The sequence below is a fragment of the Chrysemys picta genome, chromosome 7 (assembly GCF_011386835.1).
Source record: "Chrysemys picta bellii isolate R12L10 chromosome 7, ASM1138683v2, whole genome shotgun sequence".
Taxonomy (NCBI): Eukaryota; Metazoa; Chordata; order Testudines; family Emydidae; genus Chrysemys; species Chrysemys picta.
This window is the reverse complement of record NC_088797.1, coordinates 9,049,463-9,071,385: the sequence shown is the minus strand read 5'-3', so window position 1 is coordinate 9,071,385 and position 21,923 is coordinate 9,049,463. Positions and strand designations below refer to the sequence as shown.

General features: G+C 39.3%; 1 protein-coding gene across 13 annotated transcripts in view; it reads right to left on the bottom strand.

The window, feature by feature from the left end:
• Positions 1 to 21,923, bottom strand: part of MITF (melanocyte inducing transcription factor) — a 164,473-nt gene that overhangs the window by 24,281 nt on the left and 118,269 nt on the right. For 11 of the 13 annotated variants that reach the window (XM_008179486.4, XM_042849962.2, XM_008179485.4 and 8 more), the window contains exon 3: positions 807 to 1,034. In XM_008179486.4, coding sequence (XP_008177708.1) covers positions 807 to 1,034 — 228 coding nt within the window. Of the gene's footprint in view, positions 1 to 806; positions 1,035 to 2,255; positions 2,396 to 21,923 lie in introns of those variants that run through there. The other 2 variants (XM_042849966.2, XM_042849965.2) reach the window with 2 other exon arrangements.

The following is a 21,923-nucleotide window of genomic DNA, read 5'->3' as shown; positions in this document are numbered from 1 at the left end:
ATGTATTCAGAGTGTCCCAGCTAAATATCAGGTAAAACAGATTGTTTAGCATAAGCAGTTAACACATACTTCAAGGGCCTATTCAAGGTGAAGTTGCCTGATAATACCCCTGTAGTCATAGAACAGAAAGGGGGGTTAAGTGGGTTACAGGTTGTTGTAATAAGACATAAATCCAGTGACTTTGCTAGACACTAAAAATCACAATCTTAATAAAGATATGAATTTAAGCTCCCAGGATTATCTTTTGAAAGTACTGTGCAGGTTTCCTTCAAGGAGGACTGACAAATCAGATATAGACAGATCGCTTTTGTGGAAAGTTATTTCAGTTTTATTTTACTTCAAAAATTCTCTCCTCACAATGGTTTGTGGTTTTCTCTTTTTTTTTTTTTTAAAAAAATGCCTTTTACTCTTTATACTCTGAATGAGCCACAAAAGCATTATTCCAGAAAGTTACAACCAACCAACAAAAATGGCTTTGCATTCGTCAAAGGTCAATTACTCACTGTTCTGTGCATTGACCAGGCACAAAAGAGGCTTTAATAAGATGCGTAAGCTGAGTATAGCAGCGCAAAGGTTAAACAAAATCGAACTGGGCCAGAGATTTTTCACCTCAAATATTTTATATTGATATATACATATTTTATATGTTAGAAATGACAGTTATATTTTTCAAGTCAACGCTTCACAACAGAAGATAAATTTGGGATCTTTATCATGAGTGACTCTGGCTTAACCTTATTCACAGAAGATAAGTCAGAATTTTATTAAGCATAAGACAATATCACAGCAGAGACACGATTATTTACCTCTTTTTCACAGTTGGAGTTAAGTGTAAGCATAGCCATTGGACTGTTCGGTGCGCTGCTTCCAGTTCCAGGTGGCATGACATGATCACCAGGCTGGTTTGGACAGGGCAAGCTCAGAGCTTGGTTGGTATGTTTATTTGCTAGAGTGGTAGAAAGGTACTGCTTTACCTGCTGCCGTTGGGCTTGCTGAATGTGGTACTTGGTTGGATTTTCAAGGTGAGTCTGCACCTGCAAGAATAGGGTAAAAGGACTGCGTTATTGTTTTATGGAGTCATTAGAACATTATTCTAGATGCATGTTTATCCCAGATATACTTCATGGGCCAGATCCTCAGCTAGTGCAAATCTGTGTTCGCACCACTGAAATAAATTGCATTTCAGCAAATTACAATAGCTGAAGAAATGTCTATTTGCCTCCTAATGTACCAGTACTTGCAGTTCATAAACTTAATTCAGGATTCCAGATTTGATTGTTTTTCCCACTATTCTGTTAATTTTAAGTGACAAAATTAAGTTATTTAGGTTGGTCTCCTGTGATCAGTGGTCAAGTGAGTCCTGTTTTTTGAAATAGCTGACAAGTTTTTTGAAAAAAACGTAAAATATTTTTTAGTCCAAATGACAAATGTAAACAAAATTAAGCAAATTAATAATGACATTTTCCTTTGCAAACAGAACACTTAATGCTTATATATACTTAGCATAATTTGAGCAAGACTAGGATAGCCTCTTTAAAACATGCGCTGGAAATAACAGATGACAGAACAGAAATATTTCAGTGTTGAAAATCTAAGTTAAATTAGTTTTCTATTGAGTATCCTCAGACATTTTCATTAATAGTAACTTTTATATTAGAGCAGTCTTTTAACACTAAGAATATTTTTAAATGAATTCACTCATGCTGAAATGAGCCTATGCTACCATGTAGGCAATAAAAGAAAGGCAACAGCCTTCCAAGCAAAATTTTCACCACTGTTTGATCAATTTTGTATTTATCAGACACTGAACAGTATTGCTTTTATCTGCAGGAAATAATGGATCAATTGAAACACAACATCATACTGAAAAAGCTCATTACTTTCAAATGTTAATTATGATAAAATTATTTTCAGTTGCTGAACAGCTACGAAAAAAGGTATCGTATCTCCCTAATTACTTTTTGTGGAACAAAACAAATAAAATATACCAGATAATATACAGATTAAAAGGATTTCACATACACACACACACACACACACACACGGGTAGCCAATTATTTTTGTCAAGATCCAAATTCCATTGTCAAGGTACAGTCAAGGTTCAGACTCTAGAGAAAATAATTAATAATAAAATAAAAAGATGTCGGGGTCCATTCAAAAGCATCTGGCTGTCTGGATTTGGCCCATGGTCCACCTATGGACAATCCCTACAGCAAATCCTTTTTAACAGGTAAAGTGAGCATAAGATAACTCACCTGATAATGATTATATTCAAGCATTTCCAGCATGTTTATATGTTCCTAGCTTAACCAGGGAAATGGCTTAGCATTTATCCTTTATTTTCTGTTATTCCAGTTCAAAGGCTCATGTACAGATGCACCATAAACAAGCTAATCTGAAATGGCGGAAGAAATTTTACTACAACAGCTCAGGCTTATAATAAGCCAAGCTAATTAGTTACGCACATTGAGAAATAAACAGTTCACACAAGGGGCTTTTCTTGGAAGCCATGCAAGTTTAGCCCTAAATATTGGTATTAATTTTTTTTTCCATAGCTTTGACGTCATGCTTTTTCATAAACATAAAAGGACCTTTTAAGTGATGGACTATCAAAGTCAGATTGACAGTTAGCTCAAGGCCAATTCACTATTCATCTTTAGTTCCAGTCATACTAACAGACAATGGTAGTTTTCTTTAGCAGTAAGGTTAAGAGTTGTCTGTCCCGAGTAAGAAGCGGAAGCTGCAAAAAAATGCTACAAGTTTGATGCAGTATTCACCGGCAGTGGTGTACACCGAACAAATGTATATAGTTGTCTAGTCCTATGCTGAGCTTCCATGTTTATTGTATATTGTCACACTCCTCCAACCTTACCTAACCCTACCTGAATTGGGAGGACATGGACTAGGGCAAAACACCCACTCTCCACGGTGTCATCTTTATCCTTCCTCACCAACTCCTAGGGAATACCATAAGTTTATCAGACTTGGGTGTGCATTACGATCTAAACATTGATCTGACATTGTAAGTATCTAGCTTCTGGCATGTAGAATACGGATTACCAGAAAAGTCCCAACGCAATTTTACGATCTGTAATTTAAAAAAGGCTTCATCCAAAACTCGTTGGAGGGGCAATGAGTTTGTTTGTGTTCATACTGTTAAGGAAACATGTCAAACTGTTCCTGTTCAATCACCACTGAAAGTGGGATTTTAACATAATTTATTAATCAGCCTGATACTTTGTTGCGCTTGAATAATTCAGATCTGTGGTGGCAGTAATAGCTCTAGGTTTTCCACTTTAACGTGTGTGTCCTGTGATTATGGACACAGTTTTTAACAACAGAAATACACCTATCTGTAATCAAATGCCACGCAAGGTTTGTAAAAAGAGCTGTGCGCATAATGTTTTTTTCAATTTGCTGACAATTATGAAAAAAAAAATTGTTTTGGTCTCATGAAAGTTTCATTTTGATTTTGAGCAGTTAAACATGTTTGAACTTTGAAAAAAATAAAATAGAAGGAAATTTTGAAAACAAAATGCCATTTTGAACTGAAAAATTGACATGTTTCTACATTTTTCATCAAAAAAAAGTTGGGGTTGAACATTTTTCCCGTTTCTGTAAACACGAAGATCGTAGCATGTGCAATTAGCTTCTGTGTCTATACTAACATGAACACACAAGACTAAGCCTCTTATGCTTGAAGATTATTTACAAAGATACTTGTACAGTTATTTGTGAGATTATATTAATTTCATTATTTAGTATGCAAATCAAATTAACTTTACAACTAACTTCCTCTACAACCATGGCCCAAGCAAAATTGGATTTTTATGGATGGAAAAAATAGCTGTTTACTTGAAGGAACACCCTTTCCACACAAATTCATTTGTTTCATCAATGAATAGGAAATCTACGAATGCAGGCTATGCATTATCTTCCTTTCCAAAGGGTTACTTATTCTGAGCTCGGTAAGTATACCGTGACAAATTTCCTAGCCTTCCAGATAAAAATTATGACCCCAATCAGAAATCGAACAACAAAAATCCATAATTTTCCTTGTCCACTTGTAAACATGATTAGCACACGTTAACTTACAGTATGGCAGGCCGCAGTAGGAGATCAGGACACTGTTATGTGACGCACTATACAAACATGTAGGAAAAGACACTTTCTGCCTCAAAATGCACATACAACTTGTGAGAGAAAAAATATAAAAGTATGAAAGGTGATGTACCTTGGGAAACACCACCAAAAACTGGATGAGAGGAAGGTTTGAAACAAAGCCATTAACTTTTGATAAAGAGGGTTTTATTGTAATAGAAAGATGTACAAGTATGGATTGCCTGCCCCTTTTCCTGTTGTATGTCCCCTCCTTGGAAATAAGTGGCAGTAGATGGTTTAAGCAAAGCAATGTCTTGCGAATGACTCTGTAGGGGACAGTGAGCCTCATATGGAAGGAAAGAGTGCAGTCACATGGAATGTTTGGGGGAATTTAGAATGTCTCTGCATTAGCGGAAGTATTATATGGAGTTCAGAAATAGAAGAAGCTTGTTGGCACTGAAACACTGTTTTATTTTCAGTAATGGTGAACCGAGCAACAGCTAGAGACCAGGTCATCCTATATACACCGCACCTTTTCTTTGGATTTTTCCTCCTACAAATACACTAAGTCTGTATTTTGCTATCTAGCAAAAATTACACTGTACATCATTAGTATCCCATGTAGGTTTAAAAAAAAGGTCTCTGGATATTTAGACTGATTGTTAATGGTCCCATAATTAAAACAGATGGAGCAAGATCCTATTTACCAGTTATGTGAAAGGACCCTCCCAACCCATTAGAGGGGCATACTGCTAAAACTATCCATGGTGTAAGTAAAATCAGTATTAGGCTCCAAGATTCCCTAGACCATACACTTTCAGTTATTGTGGCCACTGCTTGTATGAAAGTTAATAGATTCATTTTTTCCCAGCCCTTACAACTAGGCGAGAATGGTTAACAAAGCTAGGGTATTTTCTCATCAAATATTTAGCTAGTGGCTTACGCTAACTCTAAGCACATAATGCATACTATATTGGCAACTGTTTCCTCCAAACCCATTACATCCCATACTCAAGGTCAGTAAAGGGACACCTCAGAAGTTCCATATTTGTCTACCGGTTTAGAGAACCAAAGACACTTCCCATCAAGTGGGTTGGCGGGTCCAGAGTTCTAGTGCTAATCCTGGTGACAAGTACTGTGCAGAAGTGTCTGAGAGTACTGTATGTACTAGAGTTGGTTACTGTAGGTGGGAACTACATCTGTAGCCTGATGTAGGTTGCTGGAGCTGCAGTAGTGTAGAGAAGTTGCTGGAGGTCCCTCTGAGGTTGTTCTGAACCTGATTGTACATTGTATTCTATATACTTCAAAAAGCTTTGAACTGCTCATTTTGTTGCAATCTACAAGATGTCCCTTTGCATGCAATCATCTGTTTTCTCTTTAGGAATTCGTAGGTAAATCCTGTTCATTCCTTATATGTTCATGCTATTAAGTCTCCACCCCAAGACATTTTATAAATACATTCTTTTCTCTATCCAGACTCTTTATTTCTGCTCCTAGCCTGGTTATTTACAATCCTATTTCCAACCCCCACACCTGGGAGAGGCTCATCTGCTCACCTCCCACTCCTACAGGGTCACCAGTTACAATCCTCTAGCAGGTACATGTTGGAAATGTTTCACAATGCTTATAAATTGCTTGATATGTTTATCTGGATACTTTCTGTCACCTCACCAAATCTTAGTGTGAAGCAAAACTAGGTCTGAGAATCAACACCATTAACTTGCACGTGGCTTACATATCACACAAGGTATAATAAGAGTTATTAAGAGACTAATTCATGATTCCATAAAGAGACACACATCTTAGAGTCCTATCTAACTAACTGTGAAGCATACTATATTTGTAAAGGATTTCAAGACAGATGGTTTTTCATTTCAACATAAACAAGGGACCTTAGTTTTACAGGAAGATAGAAGTCTGCCTTGTCAGGTGTTATTTTTATTACACATAAGGCATAAAAGATGAGTTAAAGTATTTTGAGCTATCAGATGGAGATCGATAATGTCTACCTTTGGACAGAGTATACAGGATTAGGTGAAACTGGCAATGGAAAGTGAACCAACAAATTTGGGTAGACTTTCTTGGGAAAAGCAAAAGGCAGCTTCCTAACTGTAGAGCCACCCCCTTATCATATCTCAGTTCCCTGCTCTCAGATATGGGCACACTAGAGCTCCTCAGCGAAACAGTTGAAAAAGGTTTCTAACTATCAAAACTATCTACTTTTCCCCTAACCTCATTCTCTGAAGTGGCTGAACTGTGTTTGTTGAATTGTCCAAAATACTTCTGCCTGCAGGGGAGCACAAGCATAGAAAACTTCAGATAAAGTGAAAATGCTTTTTAGAAGCATCTGAAAACAGGGGCTTATAATGGAAAAGCTTAGGTAAACTTAACTAAATTTGTGTGTGTGTGTGTGTGTGTGTGTGTGTGTGTGTGTGTGTGTGTGTGTGTGTGTGTGTGTGTAGATAGATAGATATGCATGTGCTTTCTGACATACCTCTCTGTGGGCATGTTTTGGGATATGCAAATACTATTGATAACAGTTTTTCTTTTTAAATATAGTTATGGGAACCCTGTATTTACTTGCCATTTTAAAATGCTCAATAAAGCTTGTTAGAGACCTTGTGCTAAAAATTTCTGAACATTCATTGAGTGTGTTTCCCAGCTTCACAGAGCTACCTACATGTTAAGTATACTGAGTATACTCTCAGGCTGCATAGGCTATGATAACAGTCACTATCAGTGCTACAACAGCAGCCCCTGAGGGAAGAAGTGTTGGGTTTGACCTTCAGCTCTGCAGCACAGTCCCAAATAAAGGATTAAGTACTAGAGCTGGCTGCAGGAGTAGGCTGGTATTTTCCATGCAGGATGGGCATCATACTGAGTTATGTTTTAATGACTAACCTCATTTTACAGACTGCATAACCGAGCACATTTGGACAATTCCTTCTAGGAGGCAGTGTGGCAAAACGGATGGAACTTGAATCTGCCGTAGCAGAATCCATATTGCTAATCCCAATTTGGGACGCCTCTCAGTGGGATCTGAGGCCTTGATCGTTCAATGAGGTTTATGAAGGACACAGAATTATTAACACCAGTTAGAAGAAATGAGTCTGGAACTTATGATCTCCTGGTTCCCCGTTCAGTGCACAGTCTCTAGGTACATTGTTGAGAGAAAGATAATTTTGTGTCCTGTGTCCTGACTGGAGGTTTCAGTTCTATTCCCCACAGTAAAGCAAGATGCTGAAAGCATGCTCATTGCAGAAGGATCACAGAGATTTTAGCATCAGGATCCTGCACTGAGTAATAGCAGTTTTCATCAGCTGGTAACTCAGCCAAATCTAAATGGATTTTCATAGGGACAGAGGAAATTCTCTCATCCCAGGTCTAAGAGTGATTTATTTCATGTAGTAACCTTAAAGTAAGAAAGTTACTAGAATAATCACAAGAGATTAAAGAGGAATTTGGAACATGGATAAATGGGTGTGGGGGCGATGCTGGAATTACAGCATGAAGACTGGTGGACATCATGGATGTAAGTAATAGCCTGAAAAGTGTCAGGATGAAGACCTGGATTGAATGAAATGCCCACATACAGACTGGATAAGGGCCTTGAGTAAAAGTATTCTTGTTTGACATTCTATTTTCTCTGCTACTAGGGGCATCTGCTAGAGAGAACCAGGAAAGTGACATCCCCATAGCTTCTGAACGTCTCTCTTCATTCCTTCCTCACCAAAATTGAAGTTGTTCATAAAATAGCATCCAGCCTTTGAAAGACAAAAATGCTGGTTTGTTAAATATGTTTTGCACAAAAATTTAATCCAGCAACTAAATGGCTACAAGCTACTGGGAGTTAAGATGATGGAGTTAATTAAATCATCCATTAGTTGTGGTTTTTATTGGCTTAGAGGCCACTGAGAACACTCCAAGTCTATCCACTATTGCAATTAATACTCTAGTTCGCACCAGTGTCTAATTTTGGAGAGAATGCTGAGAGAGTGTCTTATTTATAAACTGGTTGGACTGTGGTATTGGTGTCTAAACAAAGCCAAAAGCGTAAATGGGTTCAGTATGTTTGGGATAAAGTTTTAAGACTACAGGCATAAATCTAGTACAGTTTGTATTAATCAATCATAATTATTTTAGTTTATGTATTTGTTGTAGCTTGTTTCTTTAGGCAGAATGTTCTGTTCATAGGGAATTATTAAATGACTGAATTTATGATGTAGTATGATGCAAGATAGGACTGAAGATAAACATAATATACCACCTGCCACATAATGATCCTTGCATGTCCAATTTTACTTTCCAAAACTAAATTCTGCAAACTATTACTATACATCTCTTAAGTAGAGTTGGGTGAAATTTTTCAGACAAAAACCATTTTAGCCAAAAATAATTCAGATTCAAGTCAACAAAAACATTTTGCTAATTAGTGCTGAATTTGCCAAAAAAATTAGCCAAAAATCACCCACCCCAAAAATAATCAGTGCTTTCTTAGGATAGTTCTGAAACAAAATATTTTGACTTTTCAATTCAAAATGAATTTTTGTTGGACTTTTACTTCAATTTTAATTAAAAAAAATAAAGAGGTTAAAAAAACCCTCAAAAACAAAATAAAACATTTTGTTTGACCTGAAATCAATTTTTTTGTTTGTTTTGTTTTTGTTGGTTTGTTTTATCTTTTTGGTTCTCTGAAAAGTTTGAAAAACTTGTTTTGAATCCACCCAGAACTATTTCCCCCTTCCGCCCCCAGTTTTTGGTTCAGCTTCTGACCCAAAATTCTGTTATTTGCACAATTCTACTCTTAGGTCATTTAGAGTTGCTTTACTGACTGGCTCTTTTTCTGCAACGTTTGACAAGTTACATTACATTCAATACCACTGACATAATTGCTGCCAGTATATAGTAGGGCTACTACTAAGACTCTTTTTGTAGAGGTTTCCAATTTCCTGAACATAAGAGATTTCTGCAGTATGGCTATGAATGATCCCTTTATTAAAACCCCCAAAACTTGCTGAGTTTGTAGGTGAATGGAAACCTCAGGAGGGGTGGGGGGAGGGAATCATTGAATTTGGATCCATTTCCACTATTTCTTTACTCACTTTCCATGAATGTTCATGCAAACAAATTTGACCAGAAAGAATATTCAGGGAAAGAGGAAGTTAAGCAAATTTTGTTCCCACGAAGCAAATTCTGAATTCAAATATTCACCCAGACCCCTAGTTCTATGAGTTATACTTGTCCATTCAGAAACTACCACAATACCATGTGACATATGCCCAATCAAAACTAACCAATGGAGCTACAATTTTGGATAAAAAGAATCCGTAAGCCGAGGCACAAAAGAGATTAAACAAGAAAACATTCTAAAAATACATTAGAAGCAAGAGGAAGACCAAGGACAAGCTAGGTCCATTACTCAATGAGGGGGAAAAAACAATAACCAAAAAGTTCAGTAGTGATTGAACATCTAACATACTGAATGCCCGTGAAAATGAGATATTTTAGTCTCCAATCCTAAGGTAAGAACAAATTAAAAATTAGACAAGTCTTCAAGTCTCCAGGGCCTGATGAAATACATCCTACAATACTCAAGGAGCTGACTGAGGAGATATCTGAGCCATTAGCGATTATCTTTGAAAAGTCATGGAAGATGGGAGAGATTCCAGAGGACTGGAAAAGGGCAAATATACTGCCAATCTATAATAATGGAAATAAGGACAACCTGGGGAATTATAGACCAGTCAGCTTAACTTCAGTACCTGGAAAGATAAAGGAGCAAATAATCAAGCAATTTGCAAACACTTAGAAGATAATAAGGTAATAAGTAACAGTCAGCATGGATTTGTCAAAAACAAATCATCTCAAACTCACCTAATGTCTTTCTCTGACAGGGTAGCAAGCCTTGTGGATAGGGGGAAGTGGTAGATCTTGACTTTAGTAAGGCTTTTGATATTGTGCCGCGTGACTTTCTCAAACAAACTAGGGAAATACAACCTAGCTGGAGCTACTACAAGGTGGATGCATAACTGGTTGGAAACCATTCCCAGAGAGTAGCTCTTAGTGGTTCACAGTCAAGTGGAAGAGACTATTGAGTGGAGTCCCACAGGGATCAGTTCTGGGTCTGGTTCTGTTCAATATCTTCATCAATGATTTAGATAATGGCACAGAGAGTACACTTATAAAGTTTGCAGACAATACCAAGCTGGGAGGGGTTCCAAGTGTTTGAGAATAGGATTAAAATTCAAAATGATCTGGACAAACTGCAGAAATGGTTTGAAGTATACAGAATGAAATTCAATAGGGACAAATGTGAAGTACTGCACTTAGTAAGGAACAATTAATTACACACATATAAAATAAGAAAGAACTGCCTAGGAAGGTATACTGCGGAAAGGGATCTGGGGGTCATAGTGGATCTCAAGCTAAATATGAGTCAACAGCATAACACTGTTGCAAAAAAAGCAATCATTCTGGGATATATTAGCAGCAGTGTTGTAAGCAAGACATGAGAAGTAATCTTCTGTTTTACTCCGCGCTGAAAGTACTCCAGTTGGAGCTGTGTGTCCAGGTCTGGGCGCCACATTTCAGGAAAAATGTGGACAAATTGGAAAAAGTCCAGAAAAGAGCAACAAAAATGATTAAAGGTCTAGACCAGTGCTTCTCAAAGCCGGACCGCCACTTGTTTAGGGAAAGCCCCTTGCGGTTGCACATCCCTCAGCCCGCACCGCTTCCCGCGGCCCCCATTGGCCTGGAGCGGCGAACCGCGCCAGTGGGAGCCGCGATAGGCCGAATCTGCAGACGCGGCAGGTAAACAAACCGGCCCGGACCACCAGGGGCTTTCCCTGAACAAGCGGCGGACCCGCTTTGAGAAGCACTGGTCTAGAAAACATGACCTATGAGGGAAGATTGAAAAAATTGGGTTTGTATAGTCTGGAAGAGAAGACTGAGGGGGCACATGATAACAGTTTTTAAGTACATAAAAGGCTGTTACAAAGAGGAGGGAGAACAATTGTTCTCCTTAACATCTGAGGATAGGACAAGAAGCAATGGGCTTAAAGTGCAGCAAGGGCAGTTTAGGCTGGACATCAGGAAAAACTTTCTAACTGTCAGGGTGGTTAAGCAGTGGAATAAATTGCCTAGGGAGGTTGTGGAATCTCCATCATTGGAGATTTTTAAGAGCAGGTTAGACAAACACCTGTCAGGGATGGTCTAGATCAGTGATTCTCAAACTTCTGTACTGGTGAGAACCCCAGTTTGAGAACCCCTGGTCTGGATAGTACTTAGTCCTGCCATGAGTGCAGGGGACTGGACTAGATGACCTCTCGAGGTCCCTTACAGTCCTATGATTCTATGATTTTCTGCCATACAGCTCCTAAGTGATTTACAAACCAAGATATATATATATTTTTTTTTTTGCAGGAAATCTCCGGTAACTAATTTCAACAGCAAAAAAATATTCAAGCAAGCAGTAAGTTTCTCCAACGGCAATTCATGAAAAGAAAACGAAAAGAGAAGCTCTCTGCCTGGCTGTGCTCTTCCTTCTCCCTCACGGTCTCTATATTCCAATACCACAACTAATCAAGAGGCAGCATAAGAGAGTGGAGGGCAGGACATGCCCTGAAGTTCCATGTTGAAGTGCAATTATATAAGCCGGGGACTGGGGGATTCAAAACCTCCAGCCCATATGGGGGATTCAAAACCTCCAGCCCATATGGAGTCTTCCTCTTTCCTCTTCCCATTTTAACCCTGACCTGCTGTGAGGATAGCTCATTCATAGGCATTTAACTGTTTCACCTACCATCTGAAGACTGTAAGCTCTATGTCTACCGCTGTCTGTGCAATATCTAGCACAAGAGTGCCCCGATTCTCATCTGGGCCTTGACAACTGACAGTGTTACAGGAGCCATGTGATTTTCTGCCTCAAGTCAACATAGATGCCTTGGCTTACTTTTGTGGCCCACATCAGCAAGGAAAGGAGAAACCTGAGTTCCATGCATTACACAGAAAAAAGAGTTTCCTCTTCCAAAATGTCATCGAACCTTGCTAATAAAGCTAAACCAAATCTCTCTGCTTAGCAGAGGCAAGACTGGGCACAGGAACATACCAGAGATTCAGAGGATATTTATTATCCAAGAGAAGTAAAATAAATAAATAAATAAACAAACAAAACAAAACAAAAATGAGCATTTGTTCCATTTAAAATTGCCCTAGGAGTTGCAGACCATAATTAGGGATAAAATACTTTTGAGTTCGTTTTCTCAGCTCAATAGCGCTTTTTGTTACTCAAATAGCTAAATGTCATGGGATTTTAAAGAAAGGTTAAAATACTGTATCATTTAACAATTAATGATACCAAAGTATAAGCCATGCAAACCCACATCAACTGAAAGAGTTGCTGACATTGGTTATGTCTACTTCATTGGAAAACAGGTTCAGAGGAACAATATATTCTGGAAACAGGATTTCAAAGACAGATTTTAGCAACTCTAAAGGTTTTACCAATGGGGGGAGGGGCACGTGGGGGGTGTAACCAGACAATTAGTGTATTTTAATATGTATTAACTGTTTGCCATAATTGACCCCACTCCTATGATCTTCTAAAAAAGCCCTCTATGTTGTTGCATTTGCAAAGCTGAGAAAATTAGAAATAAAGTGAATGTAAGAACTGCAACAGCTTCCTACCAAGAGTCTTCCATTGCCAACACAAGAAATAGGGGGAAAACAGGGAGAAAACCCACCACCCATACCAAACATGTTTCTGTGCCCTAGATTAAAAACAGACACCTGTTGCTACCAGTGAAAGACTATTCAGGCCTGAGGTATTATAAAGATGTATAAACTAAGTAACACATGAGAAAATGGCATCCAAGCTTGATTGTCAATTACTGGTGTCTATTGCCTCTTATGTTAAAAGAAATTACATTTGTATCATAGACAAGTTTATATAGTTAATTCAGTCTCAGACAGGTGGCAAACACAGATTAGTTTTAAAACTTTAGAAACTGTCCACTAAGGGATTTTTCTAGTAACCGTTTTTAATTACTGGCCTTTAATAGTCATTTCTTGACCTGCTGTTTGCTATGACTTGAACGCTTTCCCAGTGGATCTAAAAGAAATAATATCCAAAATGTAATAATAGGAGTAGCTAAAATTGACTCTGAAACTGGAAAATTTTAAAAAATGTACACATTACTTTTAAGAGTGTGTCAGATTTCAAATCTAACATTGTTTCAAACACTAATACAAAATTCTCCACGTGTGATTCATGGCAGCTCCATCTGCTAGGCCTAGAAACCCTAAATGTTATCTAAACCTTCATGTTCTTATTGCATAGAAAAATCGAGCTCTTCTTTCAGGACAACAAGAAGAATTTTCACACCATCAAACTCAGCTTGAGTAACTCAAATGATGTTGGAACAATGACTTCATCTATCCTCCAGAAAATCCTCACATGTAATATTCAAACATTGTGCAATAGTATCACATTGTATTCATAGAACTTTAATAGCCTGAAGTAACATTTTATTTAGCTGTTCAATGTTCTATAGTAGAAAAGCCCCTTCCAGAGCTCCAAGGTCTGAATTAACCACCTGCATGCCTAACCTCAGAGTTAAGCACAGTAGAGTACATGGGGGTTTGATTAATCTTGCTCCCTCTAGAACCATCCCATGGTCAGTACCAGACAAATTTATCCAATATAGTTTGCATCTCTTGCTGCTTTCTTATATTTCTAGGTATATTTGTTTTCTCTTAATTTAGTTAATTAACAGAGATTGCTGAGTTAAGAGAGTCAGAAAGTCGTGGGAACAAGAATGTCAATGGACTGGCTGGTGAATAACCAGCCATTAGGAAGCAAGAAACCTCAACAGATAGTGTTTTAGGACAGTTTAAAAATCAACCACATCAAAAAGCCAGGGCAAGGAAAACCCATCAGTTAACATTTTAAATAGGAGCTGTTCAGTTACTTAATTCTTCAGCTAATAAATCACCATCCAAAGATTCCCCAAGTAGAGGGGCCAGGGCAGATATAAATGAGCTATTAAAACTTCAGCAACACCACTGCAGACTAAGCAAGTCCAGTGGCTACCTTCAGATGCCACCTCAAATAGAGTAGGTACCTACTTTGCATTTTGTACCCTTATGGTTAGCAGTGCTATGCTAATATTTGCTGCTTAGGAAACAGCTTGAAAAAAAAATCAACATTTGATGCAACTTGGTACCATGCAAACATGACCATTATGGATATGAGAAAGAAAAGGCATTCTGTGTACAATGAACATTTGTTCTGCAAATTATTTTGTCCATTATCAAGGATTGCCTCCACGTTCCCCCCTGGCCTCATGAAAAGACTAGGTTAGATGTAAAGTAAAGACATTTAAGAAGAGCACAGCACTTTTGCAATTTCTATTAAATCTGTGCTTCAGCTAAACAAGCACAAAGATAGAATCAAAAGGAATTACGACAAAACATGTTGGCTGGATTTCTGTAAGAGATGGATATTTTAACTGTAAACAAACTTTAAGCTAGTGGCATGACAGAAGCAAGTTATGGTTTGGTGTAGCTCAGAGTACTATGGTTCTTGAATAGAAATCAGGACCATATGAACTGTCTTCTATTAAGAGACTATATACACATCAGGAAGCGAACGACTGAAATAAAACTGTTTTATGTAGAGCTTCTAAGAAGATTTTCAAAATGTTTCAGTAGTTTGGTGGGAAAGTCAGATTATTTGGCCACATGCAATATTCTGGACTAGCCCTTGTTGTGTTTCTTCCTATTCTGTCAAGGCTACACATCCAAACTGCATTAGAATAAATATTTATGGCCAATTGGTAACAATATTAGACATTCTCTTATATCTGAAAAGCGGCAGAGACAATGGGACACTCAATGACTCACAAAAAAGTTTGACCTTGTGGAACTGTTGGTGCTAAAGGTCAGCCCCTAAGTGCTGTGAGCAGCTCAAGTCCGGGTCAAAAGTCCCACATCCTCATCTGTCTTCCCATAAGGAAGATGGGCTGTACACTGTGGACAAGATCCCCATCTTGGCTACAAGCCCCTTTGCATTACGTAAAAGCGCCCTAAAAGCCTCATATCAGGTGGTGGGAGAATTCCCCCATTGCAGACATTGTAAGACAGCCATAAGGCTGCGTATCAAGGACCTCTATGCAAGCCCTGGAGGGCATGTTGGAGCAAGACCACAGCACTATGGAGGTTCCAGCCAGCATTGTGGCCCAAAGGGAAGAGCAGCACAGGAGTGCGAGATTGCAAAGGTGACTTGCAGCCATCTTGATGTGGGCAAAGACTTCTGCGCTAAATGAATTAGAAGTGCTGCACAGGATCTCACCAAGTGTGTGGATAGGATACATTTGATTTTCCCCTAATGCACTGGTCCCCAACCTTTTCCGGGTGGCGGGTGCCGGACGACGAGCCACTGAGGACCGTGGCCAGCAGACAAGCATCCGCCGAAATGCCGCCAAAAAGTGGCAACGTCAAGAGGCGTTGCGGCCAAAACGCCGCCGAAAATCAGCGGCATTTCGGCGGCAACGCCTCTTGGTGGTGCCGCTTTTCGGCGGCATTTCGGCAGATGCTTGTCCGCCGGCCAGTATGCGGGCGCACATAGATGCCCCGGCAGGTGCCATGGTGCCCGCGAGCACTGAGTTGGGGACCACTGCCCTAATGCCATCCATAGTAGAAGCACATGCGGTGTTTTATTTAGAGCTCTTTCTTTTCAGCAATGTACTGTTTGTGACCGGTACTGGGATTGACAGCTCCAGATACTGAGGTTTTGATATCCAGACCCACTACAGCCTGGCAATGGCAACACAAGATTCTCCATGGCACGCTACACGTGTATCCCAACCTTGACCTGGAGGAGCCATTTTTAAGATGTGAAAAAGTAAAGCCTTCAAGTCCATTAAGTCCTTCACCTCTCTGCTAAGGCTGCAAAAGAAGGTGCCATAAGTGCCAGTTGTGATTTGGACACCTATTCATTAGGGAAAGGACTAAGACCAACAGTTAAATTTTATGCAAAGCCTACAGTGATTGGATGGTAATAAACTAACTGTCATTCAATATTCAGTTGGCCTGGATTTGAACCAGCAACTTAGAAAGCTCAGTAGTTCACTAATATACCCACTGAGATACAAGTCTGAAGTATTTCTTTTATTATGGTTGAGACTGAAACTAGTCAATGAACTCACCTTGCATCCTTGCATGCCATTGCAAGCAGGACCGCCCGGGGGGGGGGGGGGGGGGCAAGTGGAGCAATTTGCCCCGCAAGCCAAGGCCGAGAATCCCTTTCCTAGCTAGAGGCGCCTTTTTACTTACCCGGTGGCAGTCCGGGTCTTCGGCGGCGGGGGGCCCTTCAGTCGCTCCGGGTCTTCGGCGGCATTTCGGCGGCGGGTCCTTCAGTGCTGCCAAAGACGTGGAGCAACTGAAGGACCCGCCGCCACCTTGGAGCGCTGCCCGGTGAGTATGTCCGCTCCCCCGCTTTGCCCCAGACCCCCTGAATCTTCTGGGCGGCCCTGATAGCAAAAACTCAAAACTATACCACAGTTCTACTCAGATTTATCTGACTGATCAGATGCAATTTTTTTTTTTTAAAAGAAGATTTAATTCATTTTATTCAAATGCATCGTAATTATACAATAGGAGTGAATTTGTACCACCTGCTGACTTTTTCAACTCTTACCACATGAAGTGATAGGTTTTTTTGTTTTTTTTTAATACAATAAATTTACTGCTCAGTACTCATGAAAGAAACCAGTTCTGGATTAATGCCCTGGAAGTCCTCAATTTAGCCACAGAAATTCCCACAATGCTCTGCCACATCCCACAATGCTCTGCCAGTGTGCCTCATGCCTGACCTGGAGGGATCAACTCTAAGGGTTGGAAGCTATTTCATTCTCCATCCTCTTTCTGTCAAGCCTGCCAATTCAGGGTGGTCTGTGTGGGGTGGATTTCTACTCACTTGGAAATGAAGAGATCAACTCATTTAATAGAAACCTACAAAAACTTTGGATAAGAAGATATTTTAGTGCCTACCAATCTCAGCCAGGTCTGAGGACGCTGGCCTCTAGAAATACAACGTTCCATTGCCAATCTCTCAGAGGCATGAGGCTGCACAAAATCATTGTTACATCATATACAAAACGAGGTTTGGGTTTTGTTTAGAGGTTTTTATCCCCAAACGTGGTTTCCTCACAAAGTTGAGGCTCACATTTTAAACCCACAAAATAAAGGTTCATTCAGCAACTGTGCCCCTTTCAAACCGTTATAAGAAGGCATGTGTTTGGTTTTGTAACATCGGGTACCATAGCAGGCTTGGGTAAAAAAGAAACCCCAAAATTACACTGAGAAGCATGCAAAGTTTCAGGTTAAATGGGTTATTTTTATCACCGTTGTGACTGAATACCAAAATGGGCTCAGTCACAGAGGACTTGGCAATGGTTTGCTCATTCGTTGTCACCAAGGAGTTTGTGAACACTTACTCATTTTTCTAGCAAAAACAGATCCCATTTTGAATCAAGATGGCTAAGCAGCAGCAAAGGTGAAAGATGTGTGGGTGTACATGTTTTAACTTCCTCAGTATTCAAAGCTGGGTAGGGATTAAGCTTGCTGGTTTGCTCTAAGTGTTTGAAATCCTAGACCTTGGCACAGAGAAAGGAAAAAGTCCTGAGAAATGTCTGTCTGTCTGTCTCTGTCTCTGTCTCTCTCTCTCTCTCACACACACACACACACACACACACACACACAGGTAATACCCTTGAGTCCTAAGAAGTGTGTGTGTGTGTGTGTGTGTTTATTTGGGCTGTTGATTAATCGTGATTAACTCAAAAAAATTAATCATGATTAAAAAATTAATGGCAATTAATCCCAGTTTTAATTGCACTGTTAAACAATAGAATACCAGTTGAAATGTATTAAATATTTTGGAAGTTTTTCTACATTTTCATATATATTGTATTCTGTGTTGTAATTAAAATTAAAGTATATATTATTTTGATTATAAATATTTGCACTGTAAAAATGATAAAAGAAATAGTATGTTTCAATTCAACTCAAAAGTACTGTAGTGCAATCTCTGTCTGAAAGTGAAACTTACAAATGTAGATTTTTTTTGTTACACAACTGCAGTCAAAAACATTAATCGTGATTAATTTTTTTAATCGCTTGACAGCCCTAATACATATATAAAATTTAAAATGTGTTTATCTGTAAATTTGCAGTTTCATATACAGGGTCCTAACAACCGTTATGGAAGTCAATAGAAAATCTCCTCAGACATCCATGGGCTTTGGATCAGTCCCACAGTCTGTTAATATTGGCTATTTTCTTAGGTCTGGTTTTAGGGTTACCAATCCTCCAGCACTGGCCTGGAGTCTCCCAGAATCGGCATCAATCTCCCGGTGACTATTGAAAGCAAACTGGGAGATTTTAATAATGTCATTTTCTTAAAATATCCTATGTCATGTTGGGGGAAAAAAATCTCCCAGAATAGCTTCAGTCAGAGTTGACAACCCTACCTGGTCTACACTAGAAAATTAGGTCGGTATAACTACATTGCTCAGGGGTGTGAAAAATCCACACCCCAGAGCAACACAGTTGAACTGACCTAAGCCCTGATGTAGACAGCTTGAGGTCGACAGGCGAGCTACCTCTCGGGGAGATGGAGTACCTATGGCAACTGGAGAACCCCTCCTATCAGTGTAGGTAGCGTCCTCACCGAAGTGCTACAGTTGTGCCGCCTCCATGGTGTAGACAAGCCCTTAAAATTATTTAAGAAGCATTTTCATTTACTTTTTATGTAGAGCCTGCTCTACAAGCAAAGCCAGACATGCAAGTTCTTCTACATGATCTATGGAAGAAATACATTATGGCAGAGTAACAAACAAACCAACCAAAACAAACCCCACCAACCCAAGACAAGTTCTGGTTTATTCTCTCTCCTTTAGATGCTGGTCCAATTCCCATAGAAAGATTCAGTCGGAACTAGCTCAGTTCTGAATCTTTTGCAACTCAATGACGGGGCCCATATTACTGCACGTAACCCAAGCTTTTCAGAAGTGCTGAGCATCAAAAATGCCGATCAAAGTCAACACGGGCTGCGAGTGCTGCTCAACCCCTGGGGGAGGCGGGGGGGGAGAAGGGGAGGGGAAATCTGGGCCCAAATGCATATCAGGGAGAAGCACACCACGTGCAGGCAAAAAAAAAAAAAAAAAAAGGTTTTTTGAACAAAAAAAAACAATACTTTGAAATTAGCAGTAAATTAAGCTATTTTTTGTGATTACATTGCAACTTCTTTCTGAAGATCTGAAAACATTTTACAATGAATTAAGTTTAACAAGATCCCGTGAAGTATTACTATATCCACCATACACACCGATACACTAAGGAACAGACACATTGGAAGACTTTCCTCAAGGTCACACACTGAGTCAGAACAGAACACAGAAATCATAATTCCCGAGGCCTACCAAAAAAAAAACCCCAACATGCTTAGGAATGTTTTGGCATATTTATTAAAAAAGCCTTGATAAGGGAACATGTTAAAGAAATGTTGAAGTAGAATACAAAAATTAATATATTTTATTTTAGAAGTACCATTTATTTTACTTTAACAAAACTCTTTCACCAACGCTGGTCACAGCACAAAGAACACTTGTTTTAAAATATGTCTGTTTTCAGGCTACGTACTTTGCAATGAATACTAAGTGCCACGGGAACAATTTAGCAAAGAATGAAGATTTTGTTAATTCAAAATATTTCTGTGCAGTTTAAGTGCCCAGAGCTATTAGACGTCATAGTTAATAAAAAAAAGTAAGCCAGAATCTATACTACTTTGCCTACAGCCTATAATGGCTTTTATGTCAGCCTGAATATGGGAAGGTTGAATAAGCTGCAGCATAAAAAACAATTTAAAGACGTTCATTGTGTCACGCTATTAACATGATCATTAGAAACAGCCTTAAAAAAAACAGAGTCACTGACTAAGGCCTTGTCTACACTGCTACTTACTGCGCTGAAACTTTCTTCGCTCAGAGGTGTGAAAAAACCTGAGCGATGCAAGTTTCAGCACGGTAAAGTGGCAGTGTAGATAGTACTCCCAGCGCTAGTAGCTATTCCCCTCGTGGAGGTGGTTTTATTACAGCGCTGAAGCCGTGACTACAATTTAACGTCAGCTGTGTAGACATACCCTTAGTTCACCTGAAGGAGACATAGGCTGGCTTCCAAGTGAATTGTTTGATTTTATCCTTCTGCTCAATGAGCTATGAGATTTATGTCTATGTTAAACCTACTGAGTTATAATAAAACAGTTTCGATACCACTGAACATGATGATCAAGCATTTTAAGAGTAAGATTATCCAAGTCACCTTCATGAAAACTCAACTATCCAGTACCTAAGCTGCTCTATTAAATACTACTATTTTTCTGTTGGTAAACTAAAAAAGCTAAAACCAACACTGAAAAAAAATTTTATATTGTGCAAAAAAGTGAATTATTGCTCCAAAGGCTAAAGTTATCCAACAGAACTAAATAATGCTATCAAGCATCAAAACCAGAACTTGCCTGTTACTGTTAATTTTAATGGTGATCACATTTTGCGGTGAAAATATGTCATGTCATTACACCCTGGAAACTTTTAATTACATATCACATCAAAAACATCAGCATCATTCTGCAATGGGATTAGACCAGTCATCATTGTGTAAGTGGCATTTCATGAATTTATTACTTCCTTACAGTTCACAGCACAGAGGACAACAGCCCAGTCCTGGAAGTTGCACACAACTAGATATAAAAGTGAACCTTTCCTCTAGGAAATATTTGGAAGCAGAAGACAAGGGGCCAAATTCTGAAGTGGTGTAACTACTGATTTCAATGGAGTTACACCAGCAGAGAATTTGCCCAGGAACTGTAAAGGTTCTGCTCTCTGCTCACATACCTTTCTATAGTGGAGTTTCTTTCTCCGAACCAGACCCATGCATGAGGAAGTCCCACATCCCTCGCCTCTGCTCCTTTTTGGTTCATCTTCATCTTGACCAATTTCTCTCTACCTTTAAGCATAGCTTTTGCTTTTAGAGAGCACATCTGCTGACCCCTTTGATGAGTCCTTTCTCCCTCTCTGCTGTACATAAGTAAAGGTGTGACATCATGTTGGTTACGTTCAGCTCGACGCACAAACAAAAGTACCTCTCTTGGGAGCATCTTCCAAAAATTTAGTCTATCCTCATTACCTCCTCTTCTCAAACATCCTGGTTTGCCAGCAGCTTCTGTAACTACAGCGCCAGCTTCTGTTCTGAACTCAGACATCCCCTCAGACATCTGTTCACAAGTCTGCCTACCATAACCTCCTAACACTGCCCATATACATCTACTCCTTCCCCGCCAACTGAAAACCTCATCCGTGTCTCTTATCTCCTTTCTCTGTGGTCTCTCTTTCAGACACTCATTTATCATAGTGACGAGTGCAATTTAAGAAAACAAGTAGATAGCTCTCCAGAATGTAGATTGCCTCCCTCCACCATCTTAAACGTTCAGTACAGCATAAATATGAATGACCACATCCCTCAGTCACGGACAACTCCATTAGCTCCCCAATTTCTTTTAGCATCCAATTCGAAGTTGCCCTCCTTATTTCCTACAGCCATCCATGGACTTGGTCCAACCTAATTCAAATATTTTGTATCTTTACTCCCTCCTCCATCTTCTGTCCCTTCCAACAGGCTTGCCACTTCTTCCAAGAGCCTTCTCCACAGCTCCTGCTGCCAGGAACTGCCTTCTTGTAGTCCCTTGCCAGTCATGGATACGATCT